This window comes from Diuraphis noxia, unplaced genomic scaffold (assembly GCF_037042655.1).
Source record: "Diuraphis noxia isolate RWA-SAM2 unplaced genomic scaffold, SU_Dnox_SAM2 contig0001, whole genome shotgun sequence".
NCBI lineage: Eukaryota > Metazoa > Arthropoda > Insecta > Hemiptera > Aphididae > Diuraphis > Diuraphis noxia.
In genome coordinates this window covers 47,013,707-47,038,042 of record NW_028301711.1, presented here as the reverse complement: position 1 = coordinate 47,038,042, position 24,336 = coordinate 47,013,707, and the positions used below count along the sequence as shown (strand labels likewise).

Here is a 24,336-nt window from a genome sequence, read left to right as displayed (position 1 = left end):
AATTATAATAATTAATATTATTGATACTGATTTACTATGCTCTTTTAAAATTCATTTCAGGTTCTCAAATGTCTTTTACTTGCACTATAATTTTTATTGAGTGAACCATTCGAAAGACAAGTTACAACATTGTATTAAATACTTTAGTTTTGTGAATATTATATTATTATGTCTGATGATAAATACTAAATAAATGTATCAAAGTATATAAAAATAGCTCATAAAAAAAGTATCACAGGAGACTAGCTCAGTGGAGTTAAAGTAGTTGGTATGAAAATTGTAAAACTACGTTATAAAAATATAAATTATTATGTAGGTATATCACTATATCATAATTCATAATTCATAATCTCTGATGACAACAATAATGATTATCTTGCCGCCAATAATTTGTATGTTTGGAAAACTGTGCATAATGTTATGTTTCCACGGACTAGGCTCCTTCACAACTTTACTGCTCTATTTACAACTTGCTCACCTAATATAGGTATTATAATATCCATGATAAAATAAACATGTCATGATTGAACATGTCAAATTATCATGATAATATCTAAATTTGTGGTTCAATTTATAACTTTTTAATAATATATAATAATAATTTATGTTTATAATCCACGATGTAGAGAAGATACGAGTGATATTGTTCTGTGGTGATACGAATGCCGAGTTGTAATTGTATTGTTCACAACTTCATGGTTATAATCTATTCTGTGGCTTTATCACGAAAATGATGCTGTCCTCTTAATAAAAATCAAGATCTATAAAGAAGATATAGATTATATAGATATTTTATATTATAATATAATTATATTTTATAATTTTATATTATATAGATTCTTTATAGATCTTGAATAAAAATATCTTTATTATCACCTATGATTGTCCGACTGTTAATATGTGATAAGTGATAGTGGCGTTGCGCTGATAAAGCAGAGACAACGGCTTCCAAAATAAAATCTAAGAGTGTTGCTCTATTGTGTGTTAATCGCGTAACGCCTTTCGATTAGAATCGTTGATCATCAGCTTGTCCACCACAATCATCAATAATAATTATATAAATTATTTGCGAGCTATATCTTTGATGACAGCTAGTTGTGTTGTGTGAGTACGAAACCGATTCCACAACTCGTACAACCCGAATGTGTTTCGTCATTAAACTGCAGTTTTAAACGTCATGCATTCTCCGCTATTTTGTTACCCACCGGTGACCAATACTAGTAAGAGAATTGTAAATCGTTCTCTTGAAAAACGTATTTCTAATATTTATATCTATTTCACAGCGCTGTCTTCAACACTGTTGGCATCAGTAGACCCAATCCATACCACTAATTCACTGATTGAGCGGATCAGAGTAATTACAAGCTACATCGACGATGCAAGTGAAAGAGATTTGTATAATATCTTTGTCGATATAATATTTGAAATTTTTGGACGTGGCTCCGATAAAGGATGGGCATTAGATAAGCTCAAGACAAAAGTATGTAATTTATTTTTTTTAACTTTTGTTAACACATTTTATTGAAAGCATTCCAGATAATATGTATTATTAATTCGGTTGCTATTGAACCTTAGGAGGACATTACACAGATATTTATTGTTCCTGTTCGTAACATAAGTTCCGTAGTTAAAAATGTAGAGTGAATTGATCTTTTATAAAATTTAAAAGTAAGATCATTATATAGGCATCTTTTTGGGCTTTTTATTATATTTTAATATAAAGTGAGTTATGAGTATTTTAAAATTGTAAATATTTTGTACATCCTAAAATACTCATAAGTTGCTTTAAAATTAAAATATAATAAATGCTTTTAAAAATTTGTTATGTTATACACTTATAAGTTGGGGACTATAAATGTCTGTTTAATATCTTTTTAACAAATAATAATAATTTTGTGATATAATAATGTAATAGTTATTATTTTGTCAAAGTATACTACCATATTTCAATGTACCTACCTGAATAATATTCTTTTTCTGAGGAAAAACTACATAATTTACTCATATAATTGTTTATCAACTACCTAGCTATATAAGTAGCATTTCTTTTAGTGGTTATAGTTTCATACAGATCTATATGTTTATTTTATTTTTTTGAATAAATATATTTGAGGAAGTAAACAAATATATTACAACATTTGTATAGAGGTTGTACGCAGACATTCCGCATATTTCAATTTAAATCTAACATGCATTTTTTTATCAAAAAGCTTGTTATAGTAGTTTATAATTTTATATCTTTTATTTAAACAATAATAATTATTGTTCTTGGCAAGTTAAAAATGTAGTGTTCAGTAAACAAAATTATAATAATAGTACTTATTATATTATGCAGTAAAACTTCTCTTCAGCAATTAAAATAAACATATTATCATAGTTAAGTCTTTAGGTTGATAATATTTTGCTATTGTGACTTAAAAGATATCTCAATAATAATTTATATGTATATATATATATATATAATTTTTTTTATCATTACAGATATCTGATGAACAAAAATACATTTGTCGAGAACCTGATAGCGTGTATCATTTTTTATCTAGTAGTGGCCATGTTTTTAAATTATGTTATAATTTGCTGTCCAACAATTTGCTAAAATTTAATATTTATTTTTCTGATTTGCCAGTAAGTTTATTAATATATTATAAACTTAAATATTTAAACATTTTTTTACTTATTTATCAATAAAATATGTTTTAGATTGAGCTTAGACGAAAAATTGATAAATCATTTGGACAATCTTATTATGGTTCACGTTTTTTATATCATACTGATTCAGCTTCACCTATTGGACTAAACTTGAGTATCCTTTATATAAAATATTGATGGCATGGAAATATATTAATAATTTATAATATATTGTTGTATACATATACAATTATAATATTACTAACAAATTAATAGTTTATTGTTGTGTGCCCTAATAGATAAAAAAGTACCTCAATACCTTAGAAACACTTAAAGTAAATACAACTATTTATTGACTTTATAATTAAAAATTACAATTTATGAACATAAGTGAATTTGATTCGAATTTAAATTTCAAAACTGAATTTTTTTAATCTATAAAACAGTTTAAAATATTTTTTAAAAATATTTCTGTATATAAGTAAGTAGGTAAAATTAATTTAAGCTTAAAGGAGCACACAACACAAAAAAATGTTTTCTCCAAATAATTTATTGTTAAACTATTGTAGTTGAAACTATTAAAAATGATATGAAATATTATTTAAGTGGATGTTATATCAGCTAATTGCCTTTCTTACAAATATACAACATTACAAAAACTTTTTTAGGAGGGAAAGAACTGAAAAGGCTAGACTCATAGCTAAGAAATACAATTTTCACCACATAAAAAAGGAGAACTTTGACTGTGAAATATCAATTTTTATTTTTTGATATCGGAACTAAAAAGAGTTATCTAAGTTTGAAAAACATAAAAAATATAATAGATCTTGAAACAACAAGAATTTTTTTAATATTAGTGATATATAATAAATATGAATGATAATTCATAGATATTGTTCTTAATTACGTTGTACACTAGTTTGGAGTCTTAACTATCATTACAGTCTAAAAAGTTCTATCCTTTCCAATATAGACTGTGTGTGTGAGATCGAAAACCACATTGACTATAGTGGTGAAAATCTTGTACTAGTGCAGAGGAAAAAATTCAAGTTTTTTATTACGTTAGATTGGAAAATGTGTGAATAACTGTAAAATATTTTTTAACTGCCGATGAATTTGCATTTATTAAAAGTAGTCACATTTGAAAATTATTAAATAAATGAGTTAATACATATTGAAAATGTTTTTAATCATCTGCCTAATCAGTACATTTAATTATAGCTTCTGAATTTGAAACAAATTGTTTTCTTTAAAATTAGATTTTGATAATGGAAAGTTCAAACTTCAAAGTTTCTTAATTATTTCAAAAATTAAAATAAATTATGAATAATTTAATAATTAAGTATGGGTTTCAAAACATAAATTCACATTTTGAATTCTCTAATAACAAAGTTTAAAGTTGTATGAAAGCAATCATGTCTTGAATGTACAGGAGTTTAGACCTATTGAATGATTTTGTTTAATAACTGGTTTTGTTGTTAGACAGACAAGCATTTCTTTAGAACCATATAAAGTACAGCTCGAGGTAAAATGTATATTCATAATTTATATTCATGTATGACATACACATATTATGTACCTATGTATTATTTTCTAGAATAACTGTTTTCTCAAATAATAGTACAATAATTTAAAGTTTTGATTTAAATTATTAAATACTCTTGATAATATCAATATAAAGTAAAGAAATGAAAAATACATATTCTTGATAAGTGCAATTTTTTGCTATTCTTGTTTTATATTTCACATATTAGAATTTTTAAGAATATTTTATCACTTTTAATAAATTATTTAATTAAACTTAATTATTAGTTATGACATTTTATTATTTATAAAATGGGCACTGGAAACGACACTATGAACACTTAGGACGCCAAGGTTTTCCATTTCCTCTAAAACAAAAATAGATAGCAATAATAGGTGTAGGTATAGGTACTATTTAATTTGAGCATTTTTTTTTCTTTGCAATGGAGGGCATAAACACATCTGATTGATTATTATGAATTTAAAATAAAAATAATTAACTTACATGATTCTATTAATTGCTTTTATCCACTTTTCTTTTGTCTCTTTTTCATAATCATGGTTTGGAAATAGATAAAATATAATATTACTAGTAGTTTTGTAAGAATTATAATTATAATTACTACACAGCAATTATTTTTAGATTTTTTAGTACCTGTACCACTAATCATAATTTAGAATAATAATAAATATAGTAATATAGTATTCGACAAGACTATTTACTATTAGTTAATAGTTTAATACTTCGTAGTAAGTAGTTAGTAGTTACTAATCGTTACAAAAAACTAATACCTAGGAAATAGCAATATTATTTATTATCTTTAGTTAGACATTATACTTTGCCACTGCACTAGTATAATTGTTGTCTCCCCAGAGCACTAGTATGATCGTTGTCTCCTCAAAGCACTAGTAGTACCACCGCACGCAGTCTTATGTTGTACATTTGCAAGACAGAAACAGCATATGCGAGTATAGCGTCAACTTAAGGATATTAAGGTAGTTAGAATGATCGTCTGATGCCATTAGGCTGGGTTGTCATAACTAAGTATACACAATGTGACCATACATTCCGCTTTCGAGATAAGTGTCCCGCTGTCCCCAAAGAATCTAAAAATGTTTTGTTTTCGGAAAAGTCAACTTGTGTTGAGTGTAAGATTTGCACATTTTAAATAATGATTTACAGTGGCGCCGAACTATTTTTTTTTTAAGTGTGGCAATGGACATTAATTTATACCCGCCCACCTACTTCAATACAGTATGAAAAATAAGCCGTGGGGGCAGAGCCCCCCACACCCCCTAAACACTACCAATTTTTTTAACTGCAAGATATTATTTTCACAAACAAATTATATTATTTATTGTATTTTTGCAATATTTAATATTTTATTATATATATTATTATTAACATAATATTATTTTAGCACTGTACTGTATGATGTAACAGCGGCGTAGCCAGGATTTTTTTCGTGGGGGGGGGGCTAATCAATTTTTTACACAGCGGTGCATTAAATACCTATTAGCACGGCCGAAGCTATAGAAAACTAACAAAATAAAGATGACAATTTAAAATTAGTAAAATACAATTTAAGACTTTTTGAGTGAATATTGTAGAAATGTAGACCATTGAAATAATTTTTAAATTTTATTAACATTTCTGGGGGGGGGGGGGACTGCAGTCCCCTCAGCCCTCCCCCTGGCTACGCCACTGTGATGTAAAAATATTAATAACTGAGTCAGAGTCAATGTCAATATCATTTTCACATGATATTAACATCAGAGAGTCCAGTCGTTCTTCTGCCATTGTAATTCTTAATTTACTTTTTATAAGCTTTAATTTTGAGAAGGCTCGTTCTGGATAATTCAAAAATATTATCTCGGATAACACCTATAGTTTAATACTAACAAGGTATCGTGTATTTGTGTATCTTATGTTAAACTCTGATAGTTTACGTAAAATACCATGAACTAGCTGTAGCTGCTGTTGTAGGTTTAGAAATTAATTAGGTATAATATTGGTAATTTATCATGATATTAAAATATAGTTATCTGCTTTTTACACTCTATGACCCTCTGTAATTTGTAATATTATTTCCACTGCTCCATCTTATCTTAATTATAAAATTGTACAATTTTTTTATACATGTACACCACCAATGCTAGAGGGTACCCACCCCCTAAATTAGGTTCGGCACCACTGATGATTTACCATCTAAAAATTGTATTGACTCACATATAAATGTTTGACTTTTTGTGCTAAAGGCAATAAAAATATCAAGATTTTTATAAAACGTTTTTTTAAAAATATTTAAAAATACTAAAAGAGATAAGCGACTGCTGTAGTAAGAGAAGCGTACTCAACAAAAATTACTATTATAAGATTTGGACTATTTCAAAAAAACTGAACACATAAACAAATTAAGGTTTCACTAAAATTTTCAGTTTATACAAACACATCACTTATGTATAACAAAAATTAAAAAATATTCTTATTTCATATATAGGATAGGCAGTTACGGAAAGCTCGACCCTATCAATGTCTCACGTCTCTATTCAATCACTTATAACCCATTGCGTAATATGAGTAGAAATCTTATACATAAAACTATTTTTTTTTTACAATGGAACATTCTTTCAAATTAAGAAAATCTATTTTTTTGTTTTTTTATGCTTCTTTACTGGTAATCTGCCACCTGTAAAAATTGAAAATAGAAAAATTACAATTAATTAACTTTTAGTCATTTTTAGCTCGATTGCTTTATAAAAAAAGTTAAAAATGTCAAAAAAAACAAAATATAATTTAGTTATATGTTTAGACTTGTATGTTATTGAATGAAACACATTTAAAACAATAATTTTATTTTCAAATTATTCTTTAATTTAGATATCAGATTCTTTTGAATTTTATATGTTTCATTTTGCGATATATGGGTTAAAGTTGACCTCTGATGATATTTCTAATGGCAATAATGATTCTAATCAAGTATCAGTGTACAAGTTGTTGTGCTTAGATTATCTTAATTTTTTTTTGCCATTAGATAATTCAGCTTCTTTGATTTTACCTCAAATTCAGTTTAATGTTCTATCACCAATTCCTAATCAAAAACAAAATACTACTACAAGGTATGTTTAGAACATCATAATATATGAAAGCAAATTTATTTATATTTATTTTTATATTGTTTTAAATTAACCAAACTAAATAATATTAGTTAATTGTGTGTTTTTATTTTAGTAAATTTTTGAACTTCATAAAAAAGGATGTTGCCGCTAATGATTTATTAAGTGATAACATTTTAAGTTCATATTGGATGTTGACATCAGAAGCAACGTGGCGTAGTGAAGTAGTAGCATTTTTTTTTGCTGATATTTGGTTAAATTGTAACGTATTAACTAATGTAAGTACATCATATTTGCTGCTTTTTTGTGGTTTATACAATTTACAATACTCAAAACTTGCATAACACATCGGTGGTTGTGATTTTAATGCCGTGACCACACTTCAACGCATTTAAACACCGCTCACTAACATATTTTCTAACAGAGAACCACAACTATTTTTCTTTATTTAGTTATTATTATAATAGTCATTATTTAATACATAAAAAGCTACAAAATATCAATGGATGTTGTGATTATTTCTTCAAAATACCAATTACATATGGTTATTCACACTATCTAACTGTTAATTTTATAATACATATTTATTCTTAAATCAAACATATACAGACATATTTTTTGGTAAGTTTTTAACCCGGATTTTCTTTGTTTCAGATAACCTAAAGCCCCAATTAGTCCATATTAATAAGTTCTATTCAATTTTGACCTTTGATCTAATATCTTATTAACATTTTGATGAACTTTTTACAATAATTAAACAGTTAATCATATTTATGTCGTATTCAGTGTTGAATCCAGGTATACTTCAGGGGGGGGGGGCGTTCGCCCCCCTGAAATTTCTTTCGCCCCCCCCTGACAAATACAACTTTCTGACTTTCAACAAAATGTACTTATTTATTAAATGCACAATAACTAATTTAAATATAAATAATTAATAGGCTTCTAATTTATTTTGTAATTTTTTCAATATTTATAATTTCTGAATTGCAATAAATAATAATAATAGGTAATACGATTTATAATGTGTGACAACCTTAGATTGATTTAAAAATAAAAATAAAATAATTTGTTTTGTAGTTTTATATAAATTTGAAATGTCTAAATTATAAATTGTAATAAGAATAACTGCCTATTAATATATATAATTCATAATACTAAAATGAGGTATCACCATTCACCAATGAAAAAAAAGTGAGCCCCCCCAGAATAATTATCTGGATTCAACACTGGTCGTATTGATAACATATCACCACTAGACTAATGATTTACTTCAATTTTTTTTAATGGGCATTAAAAATCCTGTTTTTATTCTTTAATATAATATCAATAGCAATAATTTTATTATTACCATTTTATTTTTATTATATTTTCAGGAATCATTCATTGATTTAACAAAGTTAATAAGATGCTTTATAAAACATTTACATTTGTATTCAAATTGTGCTAAGCATCAGCCAGTAGACAATTTAAAACTGTAAGGCCATTTTTATGTCAATAATTAATAAATATTATATTAAATGGTATATTTAACACTTTTAGAATATTGATGGCTCGTCATGGTATACAAATCTATCAGTATTTATCATATTATATGGTTAATTGGCCACAGGATTTTTCATTTCGCCTTTTACTTGAGAATTGGCTTTGTTACATTCAACCTTGGCGTTATGACGATTCATCTAAACAGTAATGATTATATATTAGAATACATTTACTTTTATACATTCAAATGTATTAATATTTTTTTTTTTTGTTCAGGCCATGTTCTATCACAGAATTAGAAATGAATGATAAATGGAGAATTTTTATCATCAGGAATTTACTGTGTTATACTAAATTATTTTATCTTGCTATAAAAAGATTCATTTGTATAGATGTGTGTTCACCAAGATATTCTATCATGGTTTATCGTATGCTAAAAGTGAATAACAGATGTTTTGTTAATTTATTAGTATAAAGTTTAATAATTATGAATTATCAAATTACTTTTATATAATATGCACACGAGTTTATGTATTTAGTTTTTTAATTATTATTTTTAAGGTTTTTACCCACCCATATTTACTGAAAATGATACTTGATATAGAACATATGTATACAAGCAACCAACCACAACATAAAAAATGGAATACACTATTGTCTGAATGTTTGATAGAAGCTGAAGGCCCATCGTTTAAATATGAACTAATGTTTTCAGAAGAACGTAATTGTGAAGTAAACAACTATTTTTGACTATTTTTTGATTTATCATTTATTTTATGTAATTAATTATAATAGTTATTATTTTGTTAAATATTCATTGTAAACTATCATGAGTGTATAATCTATACTTAAGCCAGCTATTTACATTATTTTTCATTTTATTATCTATTACCATATAGTAAAGTGTTATTACACATTGGTGATTATCACCGAATTATAAATATGGAATATGCATAGGACCATATTACTTGTGACATTATTAAATAGCAACATATTAATTCTGTTTTAATTTTATCACAAATTTCTATAGTTATTATATACTTAATATCAAAACCTATGATTATTCTTTATGAAACATATAAACATATGTAGATTCATTATTACTAAAAGTGTAATTAGTTGAATCAAAATAATGTCATCTCTGACATCTGATAAGGCGAGGCTTTTCAATGCATGAGTTATGTTATACAATGCACACTCCACGTTTATAGTTCGGTGGATAAGTAAATTAATCGTTATTATTAGTAATTTTGGTGAAAATACATTTTTTTTCTAATTTCAGTATAAATTATTTTATTTGAAACTACAAAAATCATTGGATCATGTTGCTGGAGAATTATGCCGCTATCAAGAAGACCAAATAGATAGAAATAATTCATCCATGTTGGAATTAATTTTAATGCCTAGAAAAAATAAAATGTCAGACTATACTCTCAATGAGTGGACAGATATTGAAACTAATCTTAAATCATCATTAATGTTCATGGAGCAAATTATTGTGAGTATTTGAGTATACCATACATTATATTATTCATACATTTTCTTTAAGAGGTATGTTTTACGTTTGTAAGACGGATACAGCGCATGTGGGTCCATCAACCTCTGACCTTAGATCACAAAACGTCTATTCTTTTAGAAACTTAGTCATTGCTTCAAAAATTTGAAATAATTTTGTGTGATCTTACCTAAGAACCATCTGATTATTTGATAAACTAAAATTAGTTACTACTCCTTTCTGTATACAATCTGATTTCAGTAATATTGAAATGTTCAAAGTTCATTACAAATCATAACTGTCTAAAATACAATGTGCAATCTAGACTATGAAATTTAAAAACATCTTAAATTTATGAAAACTCAATTTATTTTTCAATCGTGTTTCATAATAATTATTGGCCGATACACATTATTGATAGTAATAAATAATTATTATTATTATTTCAATTTATCGAGTTCTAATCGATACATTTCAATATATGGTCAAAAATACTGTATGCATTAAATCTTTTACATATTTGAAGTGCCTGTAATCAAGGGTTAAAAATAAATAATTTATATTTTGCTTTCTATATTTTAGAATGTTAATGTTACAACTATGCCAGTGTTAGCCGATTTGTCGGCGTGGTCTATTTCTGGTGTAAGTGGAAATAATACTACTTCTAGCATATTCAATAAAAGTCAATCTCTTGTTCAATCATTTGAACGTGTGAGTTTAAAAATTAATATTTTATATTGTTCATGAAAATTAATTAATTTTTATTTTCAGAACACTATGAGTTTATCTTTTAGACCTGTAATTCATGCGAAAGAATGGGAGATCGACCCAGATTTCTTGGAAACTTTATCCTATGAAAACTATTACCTTGTAAAATTAAGCAAATTTTTAAGAAATACTGTTGAGTTATATGTAAGTTGTGAAGTGTTTTAGAATTAATAAATTGTCTCTGGTTAAATTTAAAATATAGGTTTTATTTTTATAAGAGGACTTCGTTGCTGCTCAAGTTATTTCCATATTACAAATATTCCAATAGTACTAATAGTATATTTGTGTTTAGCCAAACCAATTTTGTAATGTAATATTCAATCTAAGTTTGAATTGATTAATTATCAGTTATCAAAGTAAATTAAAAACATAGACCGATGTAAAATTTAAAAATGCTCATTAAGTGTTTTAAAATTAAAATATTGTAAAACATAAAATTTTAAATTATTACTATTATTATTTATTTATTTATTTTTATTAAATTAAATTAATTTATTATCAACTATACAGAGCTCAAAATAACAAGTTTACAATGATATAATGAATCTATTTACCACTTGTAAGCAAGCTTGTGACCAAAACAAATATTTTTTAAATTTATTTTTCCTTAATGATATTAATCGTTTAATTTTTATAAACTATGTAGTTAATAGACATTTTTTAGGAAATATATTACACTGTTATAAAATATTTATAATTTAACTTTAAATCATTATGTAAATAATAAACAATAAAATATAAATTAATTTTCATATTTTCATATTATAAAAAATGAATTATCGTGTAAATACATTTGATTAGTGATCTTTTTTTAATGTATAAACATTAACTAGTATACATTTTTAGACTTGTTTATAATCAATAATAACAGCTAGCCTATAATAAATAGAGGTTAAAATTGTTATGCTTTTAAAAATAAACGAAATATTAGGTATGATAACTTGTACAAGTAGGTAGAGCTTGATGATCTGTTGCTGTTAAAACTATGTATTGGCTGTCCTCGCAACAGTACCATTTCTCTCACTCTTATAATAAAACTCAAGTTCTTGATGCGTTTAGCACGATCACGCCTCCCAGTCCTTGTGGAATATGTTCCGTCTATTTCTATAAGTCTATGATTGTTACTTGTTAGTTGACTACTCTCTTAAGTATCAAAGAATTATAGTATATGTACATAGTATGTATATTTAATTTTATTTCTATATTTAATTTCTAAATTTCCATTAAGATGCCACATATTGTATTAACACATTTTGAATTAATAAGTAAATTTTATTTTATTTTCAGTTTAATACACACATACTACGTTTATCGACAGAAAATTCTATTCTTGCGGGCGTTCTGCGTCAAGCATTAATAAGGGAACCAATGAAAATATTTTCCTATGAGCCTAGAAATGATGGATCTGGAAAACGTGTCAGAACGCCTAAAATTCTTCCACCCACAATTAGTTTTCGGTGGATAGCATCATACTTTAATCTTTGTTGGATTTTATTTTTGTTGACATTAACTTTAGTATTTAACAAAACTGGTTTTTGGATTGGCCTGTTCTATGTCTTGCGTATTGTATATTTATGTCTAAAATATTTAATTGGGTATGCACCACCATTCAAGTGGGACAATATTCACGAAAACTAGTTTTTTATACATTTTTTTTTTTGCATTTATCTTGCTAAATGTCATTTTTAAGTTAAATAACTAAATTTGTACTGAATTTAAACTTATTTCTATGATTATTGTTTTATACATTTGAATTGTTTCAAAACGTTTAGTTAAGTTAAATTTTTACATCTTTCTTAATTAACAACTTTAACTTACCATTAAAAAATTAGACAAAATAAAATAGTGTTTTGTATGACATTTTCCTATTAATTACTAATAATTAACCTATTAAATGTTAGTATATGATATTTTGTAAGTGTATTTTTATACAAATATAAAACAATGTACACTAAAACCTTTTCATAAGTAAATAGCTTGGTATCAACTGATATTTCTGTCATAAAGGCGTTTTCGTGATGCTGAAATTAAAATTTATGAGGTATAGGTTGTACAAGATTGTTGTTATTTTCTGCCATAAGGAGATTTCTTTCTAATAAGAAGGTTTTTCTGAATTACTATTACATTTTATGTTATGTGTCCTGGTGTACATTATTTAACTTAAACAAACACTGAAATAATTTAAAATAAGTATACTAATATACATAAGTACAGTTGTTTTTGCCAAAAATATAACATTTAATTATCATAATAACTCTACTATTCATTAAATCATATATTATAATCATTAAGTTCAACACTTACTCATATTAATATATCATAAATAACTGTAATTGAATTCTTGTGAGCACTTGGCATTATATATAATGGTTATATAAAATATATACAAATAAGCTTAAGTTGCTTACTACAACACCGAGGTGATGATTTGTACTTACAGCTGGGCATACACCTAGCAGTTTCATGACATTAAATTTTCAAGTTTTTTTGGTCGTTCAACATTTTTTTATCGACACTTCAAAAAAAATTCTCACAAAAATTGAAAATTTCAGTGGTCTATAAATAACTCAAAAAAATCAAACATTTTTGAAAATTAAACTGTATATAGATAACAATAACATAAGCATTTGGTGAAAATTTCAAGTATTTACAGTGATTGGTTTTTGAATTACAACCATATAAAAAATCGATTTGGTCGAAAACTGATTTTGCGTAAAAATTCCCGTTTTTCTGTCATTTTTTTTTTTTTGTTTTTCTCGATTTTTTTGAAAACTGTTGGAAAATTTTTACTTTTGACCTCTATAATACACCAAGGATCTTCACTTTTACATCGGAAACCACCTCCAAAGTTTGAAATCGAAGCATTATTTCGACTAGTTATGCTGTACACAGACACAAAAAAAAACATTTTAAAATCAATACATTCATCACATTGTTCAGAATCTAAAATCTAGCCCGTCTGACTAGCAGCGCTCGGCGGTTTTATGAACTACGCGGAGCGTAACTAGTTCTGACCGCTGATACGGCGCGCGATGCTTAGGGCCAGTTGTACCATAGAATATAGATTGTACCGCCTCTGATTAAAGTTAATCGTAGTTTAATCGGCCGAATTTGCACGGTTAAATCATATCTCAAAAGGAGGTCATCAGAATGTAGAACACTATTTAGATGTTCAATTTCGACTTTTACGTGAAGATTTTATTGCTCCACTACGATAAGGTATACAATTTTATAAAGATACAATAAATGATGAACGCCATCAACGTCGAAAAAAAAAAATAATATCCGCATTTACCGTGACATTGAATTTGAAAAAAAAAGGTGAATTTGTTCGTGATAAATATGGTTACCTGGTAAACTTTGAAAAAAATAAATAGATTAAGGATCAACTGGGAAATGGCAAAACGATTTATGTTTTGTTCTTCATTACTATTTTCTGAAAATGATTTTAAAACTTTTTTTTTTGGGTATTGTTTTGGAGCGAAAGATTGAACTTTTGAAACAAAGTAAAATAATTGTGGAACTATTAGATGATGCAAAACCTCTATTTAATGCACCTCTGACCATGCCACCATGGTAGAAAGTGAAGTATTTTTTGAACCATATAAATGTTCAATGGAAGTTCTCAAAAATATTAACTGCCATAATTTCCCTATGGAAAAGTATATAATATCAGCTTGTTCTGAGGTAGACTATCCATATTATATTGATAAGTTACCTGAACTCACTTACTATGAAATTGATAATTTATTCGAATTCTAAGTTCTGAGTAAAAGTAATTGGCCCTCTAAAGAACAACTAGGACTTGATGAAATGCAATTTGGAGCATTTAGAGCAGCATTAACTCAAGAATTTACAGTTATCCAAGGGCCACCAGGTACTGGAAAAACATTCATTGGTTTGAAAATTATGAAAACACTTATAAGTAATTTATATAAGAAGCGATTTCTCACCAAAACAATTTTAGTTGTTTGTTATACAAATCATGCTTTAGACCAATTTATGGAAGGAATATTGAGTTTTACCAATAAAGTTATTAGAATTGGAGGTCAATCAAAGTCAAAAGTAATAGAAGAATACAGTTTAAGAAATATATCTCGTATGTACAGAAGATCCATTACAACCAATAGAGGTCTTCAAAATATTAGGAACCAAGTCAAAACTACTATGGAGGATATAAAATATTTTAAGAAATGTAGTGAAGTTGTATCATACAATGCAGGAATATTAGAGTTATCATTATTGAAAAATGGAATGCCTAAACAATACCATAATGTTTTTAAAACTACTTTAGACCTTCTATCTTGGTTATTTCAAGATTTTGATTATTTTAGTGTAAACCCAATCGGGTTTATAACTGGAATTAGCAATGAATTGATTAATAGGGTTTATCATTCAGAACAATTGTTAGACATACCAAAAGGATTGGTTATAGATGATGATGAAGAAAAGCGATATGAACCAGATTACTTAGATTTTGAACATCATCATAATAAAGATATTGTAATTTATAGTATAACATTAGACGACATAAAAAATGCTTGCAAAGAACTACTTCAGGAAAGTATTCGATTATAGAATCTATCAAATTTGGATTTAAATTTCTTTAATCAATCTGAAGAAACCAAATTCAACTTTAGTGTCATGGAAAATATACATGATTATTTTGAACATATGTTGAATTTAATTGATACTAATATTGAACTACCAAGAACAATGAAAAATATATATGCATTAAACATGAGACAAGGATGGTTTTTGTATTTCCGTTGGGTAAAAGAAACAAAAAAATTGTTTGATCCTAAAATAATAAATTGTGAACAAAAATATACTCAAGTTTATAAGTAATATGCTGAATTAAGAGAGTTAGAAAATATAGAGCTTTTAAATAAAATGCATGTAATAGCATTGACTACTACTGGTGCAGCTAAACACAGAATAATGCTTGAAGGATTAGACTCACCAATTGGTAAGAATATTTTAAATTAATTTTTCAACCAATTTTATGTTAAAAATTAATTTTCAGTGGTTGTTGAGGAAGCTGCTGAAGTTTTGGAAGCACACATTGTTTCACCTTTAACAAGTCATTGTCAACATCTAATATTAATTGGTAGGTAATTATAATTAACCAAATGCAAAAATATTATTAATATTTTTTTTCATTTCAAAGGTGACCACAAGCAACTACGTCCTAGTAATGCAGTTTATAAATTGGCAAAAGATTTTAATTTTGATATTTCGTTGTTTTAACGTATGGTCAATAATGATGTACCTTGTTACACGTTAGGTGAACAACATAGAATGCGCCTGAAGTAGCATCTTTTATAACTCCATCAATATATGATGAATTGAAGAACCATATTTCTGTTTACAATAGAGAACATATTCGTGGTGTTACAAAAGATGTATATTTCATGAATCATAATATGTATGAAAACGAAGTATATGTTATATCCATGGCTATTTTATTTCAAGATGTATTTCAGTTAATATAATTTGATGACCATTTAGGTTGAGGAAATTTCAAGCAAAAGTAATGAACATGAAGCTAAATTTTTAATTATGTTTGCCAGGCATTTAATATTACAAGGATATAAAACTGATCAAGTGACAATATTAACGACTTACAGTGGTCAATTATTTCCAATTCGTTCGGTAAGTTGATATACTTTTTTTCAATCATGACAATTGGATATTTTTATGATTTTTTTACAATACTAATAATTATTTATTTCATTTTTTTTTTAAAATTATAATATAAATATAATTTAACATAAAAAAACAATATAAACAGTTAATAATTTGATTAAATTATAATTTTATCGCTGTTTAAATTAAAGTATGACTTATTTATTGTATAATATATTTTAAGTTAAGAAAAAAACATTCAATATTAGAAGGGATGAAGATCACAGTGGTAGATAATTATCAAGGAGAAGAAAGTGATATAATATTACTATCACTAGTTAGAACTGTTAGAAGTAATGAAAAGGGGAATGTAGGATTTTTGAAAACTGAGAACAGAATATGTGTTGCATTGTCAAGAGCTAAATATGGACTTTACATAATGGGTAATATGGACAATTTGTACAATTCTGGTAATTTGTGGAAACAAATATAAGAAACATTAATAAATCAGGGTTCATATGGTAATTATAAAATGTTGTAATTATTTTTATTTTTATGGATTAAATAAAAATGTATCTACATGTTAAGGAGATGAATTGACTTTGGAATGTGCCATTCATTCTGGAATTACAACAAAGGTTGCAAAAAGTGAAGATTTCAATATTATTATGGGACGTGGTTGTTCAATGTTATGTAAATCATTACTATTATGTGGTCATTATTGTTCAAGTTTATGTCATTCTTATGACCGTGAGCATTTAGAATTGAAATGCATGGAGCCATGTGACAAGTATAATATTTTTATTTATTATTTTCTTTAAGATCATTTTATTAAGGTATTAATATGTGTAATAGGTTCTGTGATTATAATCATCCTTGTAAGAAAACATGTTATATGGATTGTGGAGATTGTCTTGTGCTAATGAACAGAGAGTTACCTTGTGGCCACGAATTGACGTTACAATGTTTTGTTGATATTATTACTTATCTGTGTGAAGAAATGGTTGGGTTATTTAAAATTTTTTCATAGACTCATAGTGTATTATTTTAATTACATAATTGTTCTTATAAAAATTCTAATTTAGGTAGAAGCTGTCCTAGATATATGTGATCATACAGTTTTAAAAAAATGTCATGACAAAAATCCCATCTGTTCATATAAATCCATAGATCGTTTAGATTGTGGACATGCTTGCGATAGAAATTGTCATGAGAATGATGATCCAGAACATGAGAACGTAATTTTAGTTTTAAAAAAAAAATTGTTTTATATTTTAATATTGTACTTTTAAAAACATATCCATAGTATAAATGCATAAAACCTTGTGAAAATATAAACAAAATGTGCTCTCTAAGTCACAAATGTCAAAAAATGTGTTATGAAGACTGCTCATTGTGTACTGTTAAAGTTAGGAAAGTTCTGCCCTGTGGGCATTCAAAGAATAATGTGCCTTGTGGATTAAATATTGATGAGATTAAATGTATTCTTCCATGTGACCGTCAATTAACATGCCTCCATAAGTGTCAATCTAAATGCTTTGAAAAATGTAGACCTTGTGAAAATCAAGTAAGTTAAATATTTTATTGTGTCCTTTTTTTTATTTATATTTATATTTTTCAGGTAAAAAAAGTTATACTGGAATGCAGACATTCAACCACATTGAAGTGTAAAACTTTGCCTGAACGTAAGCTTTGCACTGAAATATGTAACAGAATTTTAGATTGTGGGCACATGTGTAAGAATTTATGTAGCACTAAAGATTGTGAGGAAATAGTATTGCAGTAGCACTAAAGATTATGAGGAAATAGTATTGCAAAAAAATAGTAAACTCGCTTGCGGGCATAACAGTGTTTGGGTTTTATGTTGTGATAAAGATAAAGGTAATATATTCCATCATCTTCATACTATTTTAATGGTATTTTTTTTTTAATTGGTGAATGGAACACATTTCATGATTTTTTTTTTAAATAGTTTTTATTGTTATCATTACTGTTTTAATTTTATATTTTTATATAAGTATATCACAATGAATTTATTTCAGTACTGTTTATAAGAATATTTTTAAAGCAACCTTGGTTCAGCAATAATGTTTAATCATAACAAACCATCGTATTTTTGGTCTTTAATAGTAGTATTCTGTAAATTAGTTATTTTAGTTAAAAGTAAAAACAATATGTATTATAGAGTTCAGAATGGACAGCCAATATCTTCTTGATAAATGCCGTGAACATTGTTTACAAAAATTAAATTGCAATGACACTTGTTTGGGCACATGCGGAGAATGTAAGCAAGGACGTATACATATACCTTGCAGTGAAATTTGCAATAAGATAAATCCATGTAATCATACGTATGTGTAAACCATTTTATTTTAAACCTATGAATTTATTTGTAATCATAACTAAATATGATATTTTATTTTAACAGATGCAAATTCCCCTGTAAAGAACGATGTCCACCTTGTAATCAAAAATGCATCTATTCTTGTGTGCATTCTCGATGTACTCAACTATGTGGTAATCAATGTGTACAATGCAAGGTAGTAACTAATATCCTAATAAAATTAAAATAAATGAGATTCTCCTTTTTTTAATTTTAATTTCTACGATCTGTGATAAATTTTATGTTGGTAATATTATGGATGTGGGTGGATGAATTAAAATGCATCCCATTGAAAATATTTAAACCTTATAATCATAATTTATATTTTATTGGTTTTATAAACAGGAAAACTGTGAATGGAAGTGCCAACATTTAAAATCTACCAGAAAATGCTTTGAATTATGCAATCGAAGACCTTGTTATGAGCCTTGCAAGTTAAAATTGAATTGTGGTCATGATTGTATAGGTTATTGTGGCGAACCGTGTCCTCCTCTATATCGTATTTGTCAAAAAGATCAAGTTACTACAATAGTTTTTGGCAATAAAGATGAACCAAATGCAAGGTAAATTGGCAGAAATAATTATGAGAATTTTTTTTTTTTTACTCTATTATTAATTATTTAACATCATAGTTATATGTCATATAATTTTATCTAGTTTGAAGTTAAAATTTTTTCTAAGGAATTGTGTAATCGTAAATTTAAATGTTGCATGTGGAGAGCTTTATTTAGTTTTTAAACACTATAGTAGTTATCAATTTCCATATTAATAAGAAAACAAATATAAATTTAAAAAACGGGTAAGAGGGTATCACTCATCTACTGTACAGAAGGTTACAAGTGGTTTACTATAATGGATGGTATTAAATTAAAATTAAATTATATTATATCATTGTATAGGAAAAATGATTCTGAGCGGAGACGGTTTGTCAGTCTAGGATATTTTATACTAAATCAATTATATTGTCATTATTTCCAAAAAAATTATATAAATTCCAAATTAATCAAATCATATTCATTATGTACCTGACTCACTTAGACATTCATAGTATATACATACAATATACCATAAAAAAATATAAAGTTATATTAGTATAAGTCATTAACTACATTAACTTTTACAATTAGAATATAAACTATAATACAGTGAAACCAGTATATAACGGACAGTCGCGGGACCAAAATAATTGTCCGTTATTGACAGGTGTCCGTTGTAGACAGGTTTCAATGTTTTAAAAATGACAATTTGTACGTACATTTGTATTGTTTTTTATATTATAATATATGTATTAGGTATAATCTGTATTAATATGTTTTATATATTATACACATTACATATAAATTTATTAATTATTTCTTAAAAAATGATTCTATTGATGTTTGTTTTTTGTGCTTCGATAATTTGGTAATTTCCAACTCGTGATGGATAATTAAGGATTATGTATATATGGATAATGTAATTGGTCGTAATCCGTGTTTTAACTTAATGTCCTAATTGCGTTTCTTATCACATAGTATGTATGTATTTTTGTCCGTTATGAAATTGTCGAGTAAAATATTAGTGTCCGTGTCCGTAATAGAACTATAGAAGGAGTCCGTTATAGACGGGTTTCACTGTTTAAGTATACTCTTGAAATTTCAAGCCTTAGTTATAAAATTTGAATGTCTTATAAATTTTGAATAATTAAATAATTTGTAAATGTTGTCAAAATGTTAACTTTAAACGGTTATATAAAAAATAAAAACGTGCCTATGTAATTTTTAATATTTTCCAACTTCTATTATATTAAAATATGGGGAACCTTATATATTTTTTCAAATTTTTTGACCCAATGAATAACATTTTATTACAAGGATTTGAAATATTTTGAAAATGTTACCAAGTATACAAAATGCCAATATAAACATTCAGTGAAAATTTCATGTACCTATTTATGGTAATTTGTTTTAGAGTTATACCAATATCAAAAATCGATTTTGTTAAAACTTATTTTGCGTAAAAATTCTCGTTTTACATTAATATTTGGTCGTTTTTCCGATGCTTTTGAAAATTAGGAAATTTGCCCTCTTCAAACTAGTACTTACTAGATTTTCTTTCACACCAGAAAAGCTACTAAAGTTTAAAATCAAAGCATTATTTCAACAACTTATCATGTACACTGACACAAAAAAAATAAAAATAAAAAAACACAAGTCATTGTTAAATAATGCATCGCTCCGCTCAGAATCTAAAACATAAATATGTTTTATAAATAATCACTGCTAAGATGCTAAGAAGTATATTTTAACATCTAACCTAACGCCTTTGGCTATATCACTGAATTATATTATATTATTATTATTATTATAAATATAGATCATGTTACAGAACTGTTAAAATAATAAATAATAAAATATATTTCCTTCAGGTGTGATTTTTCTATGCCTAATTTAATGTTGATGTGATATTTTTTAGATTTGTTTACTTAGAAGATTGTGGACACACTGTAGAATCTGAAGCTTTAACAAAATGGATGAACCAAAATGATGAAGAAATATTTGACTTATATATAATATGACTTATATGTACCTAATTACATTAAATATCAATCATATTTGATGAAACAATTCAATTTACAGGTAATCAACAGTTATTTTAAGCAAATTAAAAAATAAAACATGATTAATTTGCATGCTATATCAAGATAATTGGAAAAATCTAATTTTACAGTAAAGAAAGCTATAGAGATAGACCATAATATGTGGGTGGGTACTATGATTATAAATACTGAAATCAATTTATAATTGTCTAATAAACAGTTATTGCTGTTAGTGAAGATATTAACTCATTAACTATTCTACCCCAACTACCGATACCTAATATATTTTTTTGTGAAACCTGGGAAAAGTAAAATTGACAGTCGGATTTATTCAACTGAAAACTTACAATTACCAAAGGAATTTTATATTTGAAAAAAATAATTCAATTTATATAATATATGGCATATGCATTTGATGGTTATGACAGAGCATAATCGTTTTAAAGAAAGGTGATGTGTTGTGTTTCAAACCTACTGAGAAGTGTCCTTATTTATTAAACTCAATTAAAGCATTTTACAATTCAAGTGCAAGTAAATATTGTATATTTGAAGCTGTCTGTAACATGATAATTGAAAATAATGAACATTAATTGTGCAATAATTATTAAATAATATTTTTAATTTTAAGAGGTACAATTATGATGTAATGACAATAATTACTTATTACGTACAAAAATACAAAATGCATGACAATTAAAAGGATGCCGTAGAAAACCGGTTTCCAATGCTTTAATATTTATTGTATGATTTGACTAAGCAAATATTGTTTCCTCAAAAAAAAAAAAAAAGCGGGTAAGTCGTGGATGTCGCTCTGCTGTTCAGTAGGTTATACTGTAATGGGTGGGATTAAATTTGAATGCAATGATGGGTATCATTGTATACGAAAAACGATTCTGAACGGAGATGATTTGTCAGTCTAGGATATATTATATTTAAATATTGTCATATAATATTCTATTTTGAAACAAATATTTTATTTTTCAATTAAGACACATTTTGCATAAGGCATGGTTAATCAATTAGTGTAGTTATCATAATTCATAATACCTTATATATACGAATACCTGGTTTGAGGATAAATCGTTATCATTACGCGATTTCATAAAAATTTAAAACTCGAACGCTCAAAACATTTTTCCTATAATTCCTATTACAAATTTGTAAGGAATCTTGTATTACATTTTCAAACCTAACAAATATTTAAAATCGTTATCGGAACGCTATTTCCTAAAAATTTAAAATTCAAACGCACCTCAAATTTTTCCTATGATGACGCTTCGAGATTTCTCTATAGCTACTCAAAGAAAAACTTATGGAAAACTTAGAGTGTATTCTTAATCCTAAGTTGTAAACACAAAAATTTTTATGATTTTTCAGCTTCATAATTACTTGCCAATTTTCGCATTTTCTACAGATTTCGTAAAAATTTGAACTATAAACGCTTATAAAAAAAAACTGTGGCTATGTATTCATATAATTTTTTAATCACTATAAGAATAACTTATGGGGAACTTTGTATTAAATTTTCAAGTATTTTGATTGGGCCAAAAAATTTTTATCGACACTTCAAAAAAAAATTTTCAGAAAAATTGAAAATTTCAGTTATCTATAAATATTTTTTAAAAAAAGTCAAAATATTTTTAAAATTAAATCATGTAAAGAAAATGTCAATCTAAATAACTGATAAAATGTTCAAGTATATACGACTTATACTTTTTGAATACTAACAAATATTTAAAATCGTTATCGGAACGCTATTTCGTAAAAATTTAAAATTCAAACGCACCTATAATTTTTCCTATAATGACGCTTCGAGATTTCTCTATAGCTACTCGAAGGAAAACTTATGGAAAACTTAGTGTTGTATTTTTAATCCTTAGTTATAAACGCAAAATTTTTTATGATTTTTCAACTTCAAAATTACTTGCAAATTTTTATCGCAAATTCAATCGAAAATTTGTTTCGCGTTTTTGACAGATTTCGTAAAATTTTGAACTATAAACGCTTATTAAAAAAAATTGTGACTTACGATTTTTAATTTTTTTTATCTACAATAAGATCAACTCATAAGGAACCTTCTATTAAATTTTCAAGTTTTTTTGGTCATCCAACATTTTTTTACCGACACTTCAAAAAAAAATTCTCAAAAAATTGAAAATTTCAGTGGTCTATAGATAACTCAAAAAACTCAAAATTTTTTGAAAATTAAACTGTATATTGATAACATTAGCATAAACATTTGGTGAAAATTTCAAGTATTTACATTGATTAGTTTTTGAATTACAACCATATAAAAAAATCGATTTGGTCGAAAACTGATTTTGCGTAAAAATTCCCGTTTTTCTGTCATTTTTTTTTGTTTTTCTCGATTTTTTTGAAAACTGTTGGAAAATGTTTACTTTTGACCTCTATAATGCACCAAGAATCTTCACTTTTACATCGGAAACCACCCCCAAAGTTTGAAATCGAAGCATTATTTCGACTAGTTATGCTGTACACAGACACAAAAAAAAAAAAAAAAACACACACACATCATTGTAAAATCAATACATTCATCATTTCGTTCAGAATCTAAAAAAAGAACATTGTAAAATCAATACATTCATCACTTCGCTCAGAATCTAAAATAATAATAATATCTTTTTTCATAGAAAATTATTTCAACTGCAATAAAGTATTTATCTTCTTATCTTAATATAAAATGAGTTATTTGTGAAAATTTTATTTTATTCA

General features: G+C 26.3%; 1 protein-coding gene and 1 pseudogene across 3 annotated transcripts in view; both read left to right on the top strand.

The window, feature by feature from the left end:
- The first annotated feature begins 924 nt into the window (after positions 1-924).
- LOC107170609 (sphingomyelin phosphodiesterase 4) lies at positions 925-12,874 on the top strand. 2 transcript variants are annotated; one of them, XM_089223739.1, is made up of 14 exons: positions 925-1,220; positions 1,284-1,480; positions 2,482-2,625; positions 2,701-2,803; positions 7,041-7,272; positions 7,385-7,547; positions 8,643-8,743; positions 8,809-8,955; positions 9,028-9,190; positions 9,313-9,483; positions 10,034-10,249; positions 10,829-10,957; positions 11,018-11,158; positions 12,302-12,874. In XM_089223739.1, the coding sequence occupies exons 1-14, from the start codon at positions 1,178-1,180 to the stop codon at positions 12,650-12,652; spliced, it is 2,301 nt and encodes a 766-aa protein (XP_089079865.1). In that variant the 5' UTR covers positions 925-1,177; the 3' UTR covers positions 12,653-12,874. The 2 variants fall into 2 exon arrangements, with proteins under 2 accessions (XP_089079865.1, XP_089079872.1); XM_089223746.1 differs by having other exon boundaries at positions 926-1,220; positions 7,188-7,272.
- Positions 12,875-14,148: 1,274 nt separating this feature from the next.
- LOC107170610 (NFX1-type zinc finger-containing protein 1-like) overlaps positions 14,149-24,336 on the top strand; it is a 62,931-nt pseudogene continuing 52,743 nt past the window's right edge. The window contains exons 1-14 of the transcript XR_016190988.1: positions 14,149-15,983; positions 16,041-16,124; positions 16,185-16,455; positions 16,526-16,669; positions 16,887-17,163; positions 17,231-17,432; positions 17,498-17,645; positions 17,728-17,880; positions 17,949-18,209; positions 18,264-18,523; positions 18,828-18,993; positions 19,071-19,182; positions 19,371-19,588; positions 21,480-21,643. The product of XR_016190988.1 is annotated as an NFX1-type zinc finger-containing protein 1-like (transcript). The remainder of the gene's footprint in view (positions 15,984-16,040; positions 16,125-16,184; positions 16,456-16,525; positions 16,670-16,886; positions 17,164-17,230; positions 17,433-17,497; positions 17,646-17,727; positions 17,881-17,948; positions 18,210-18,263; positions 18,524-18,827; positions 18,994-19,070; positions 19,183-19,370; positions 19,589-21,479; positions 21,644-24,336) is intronic.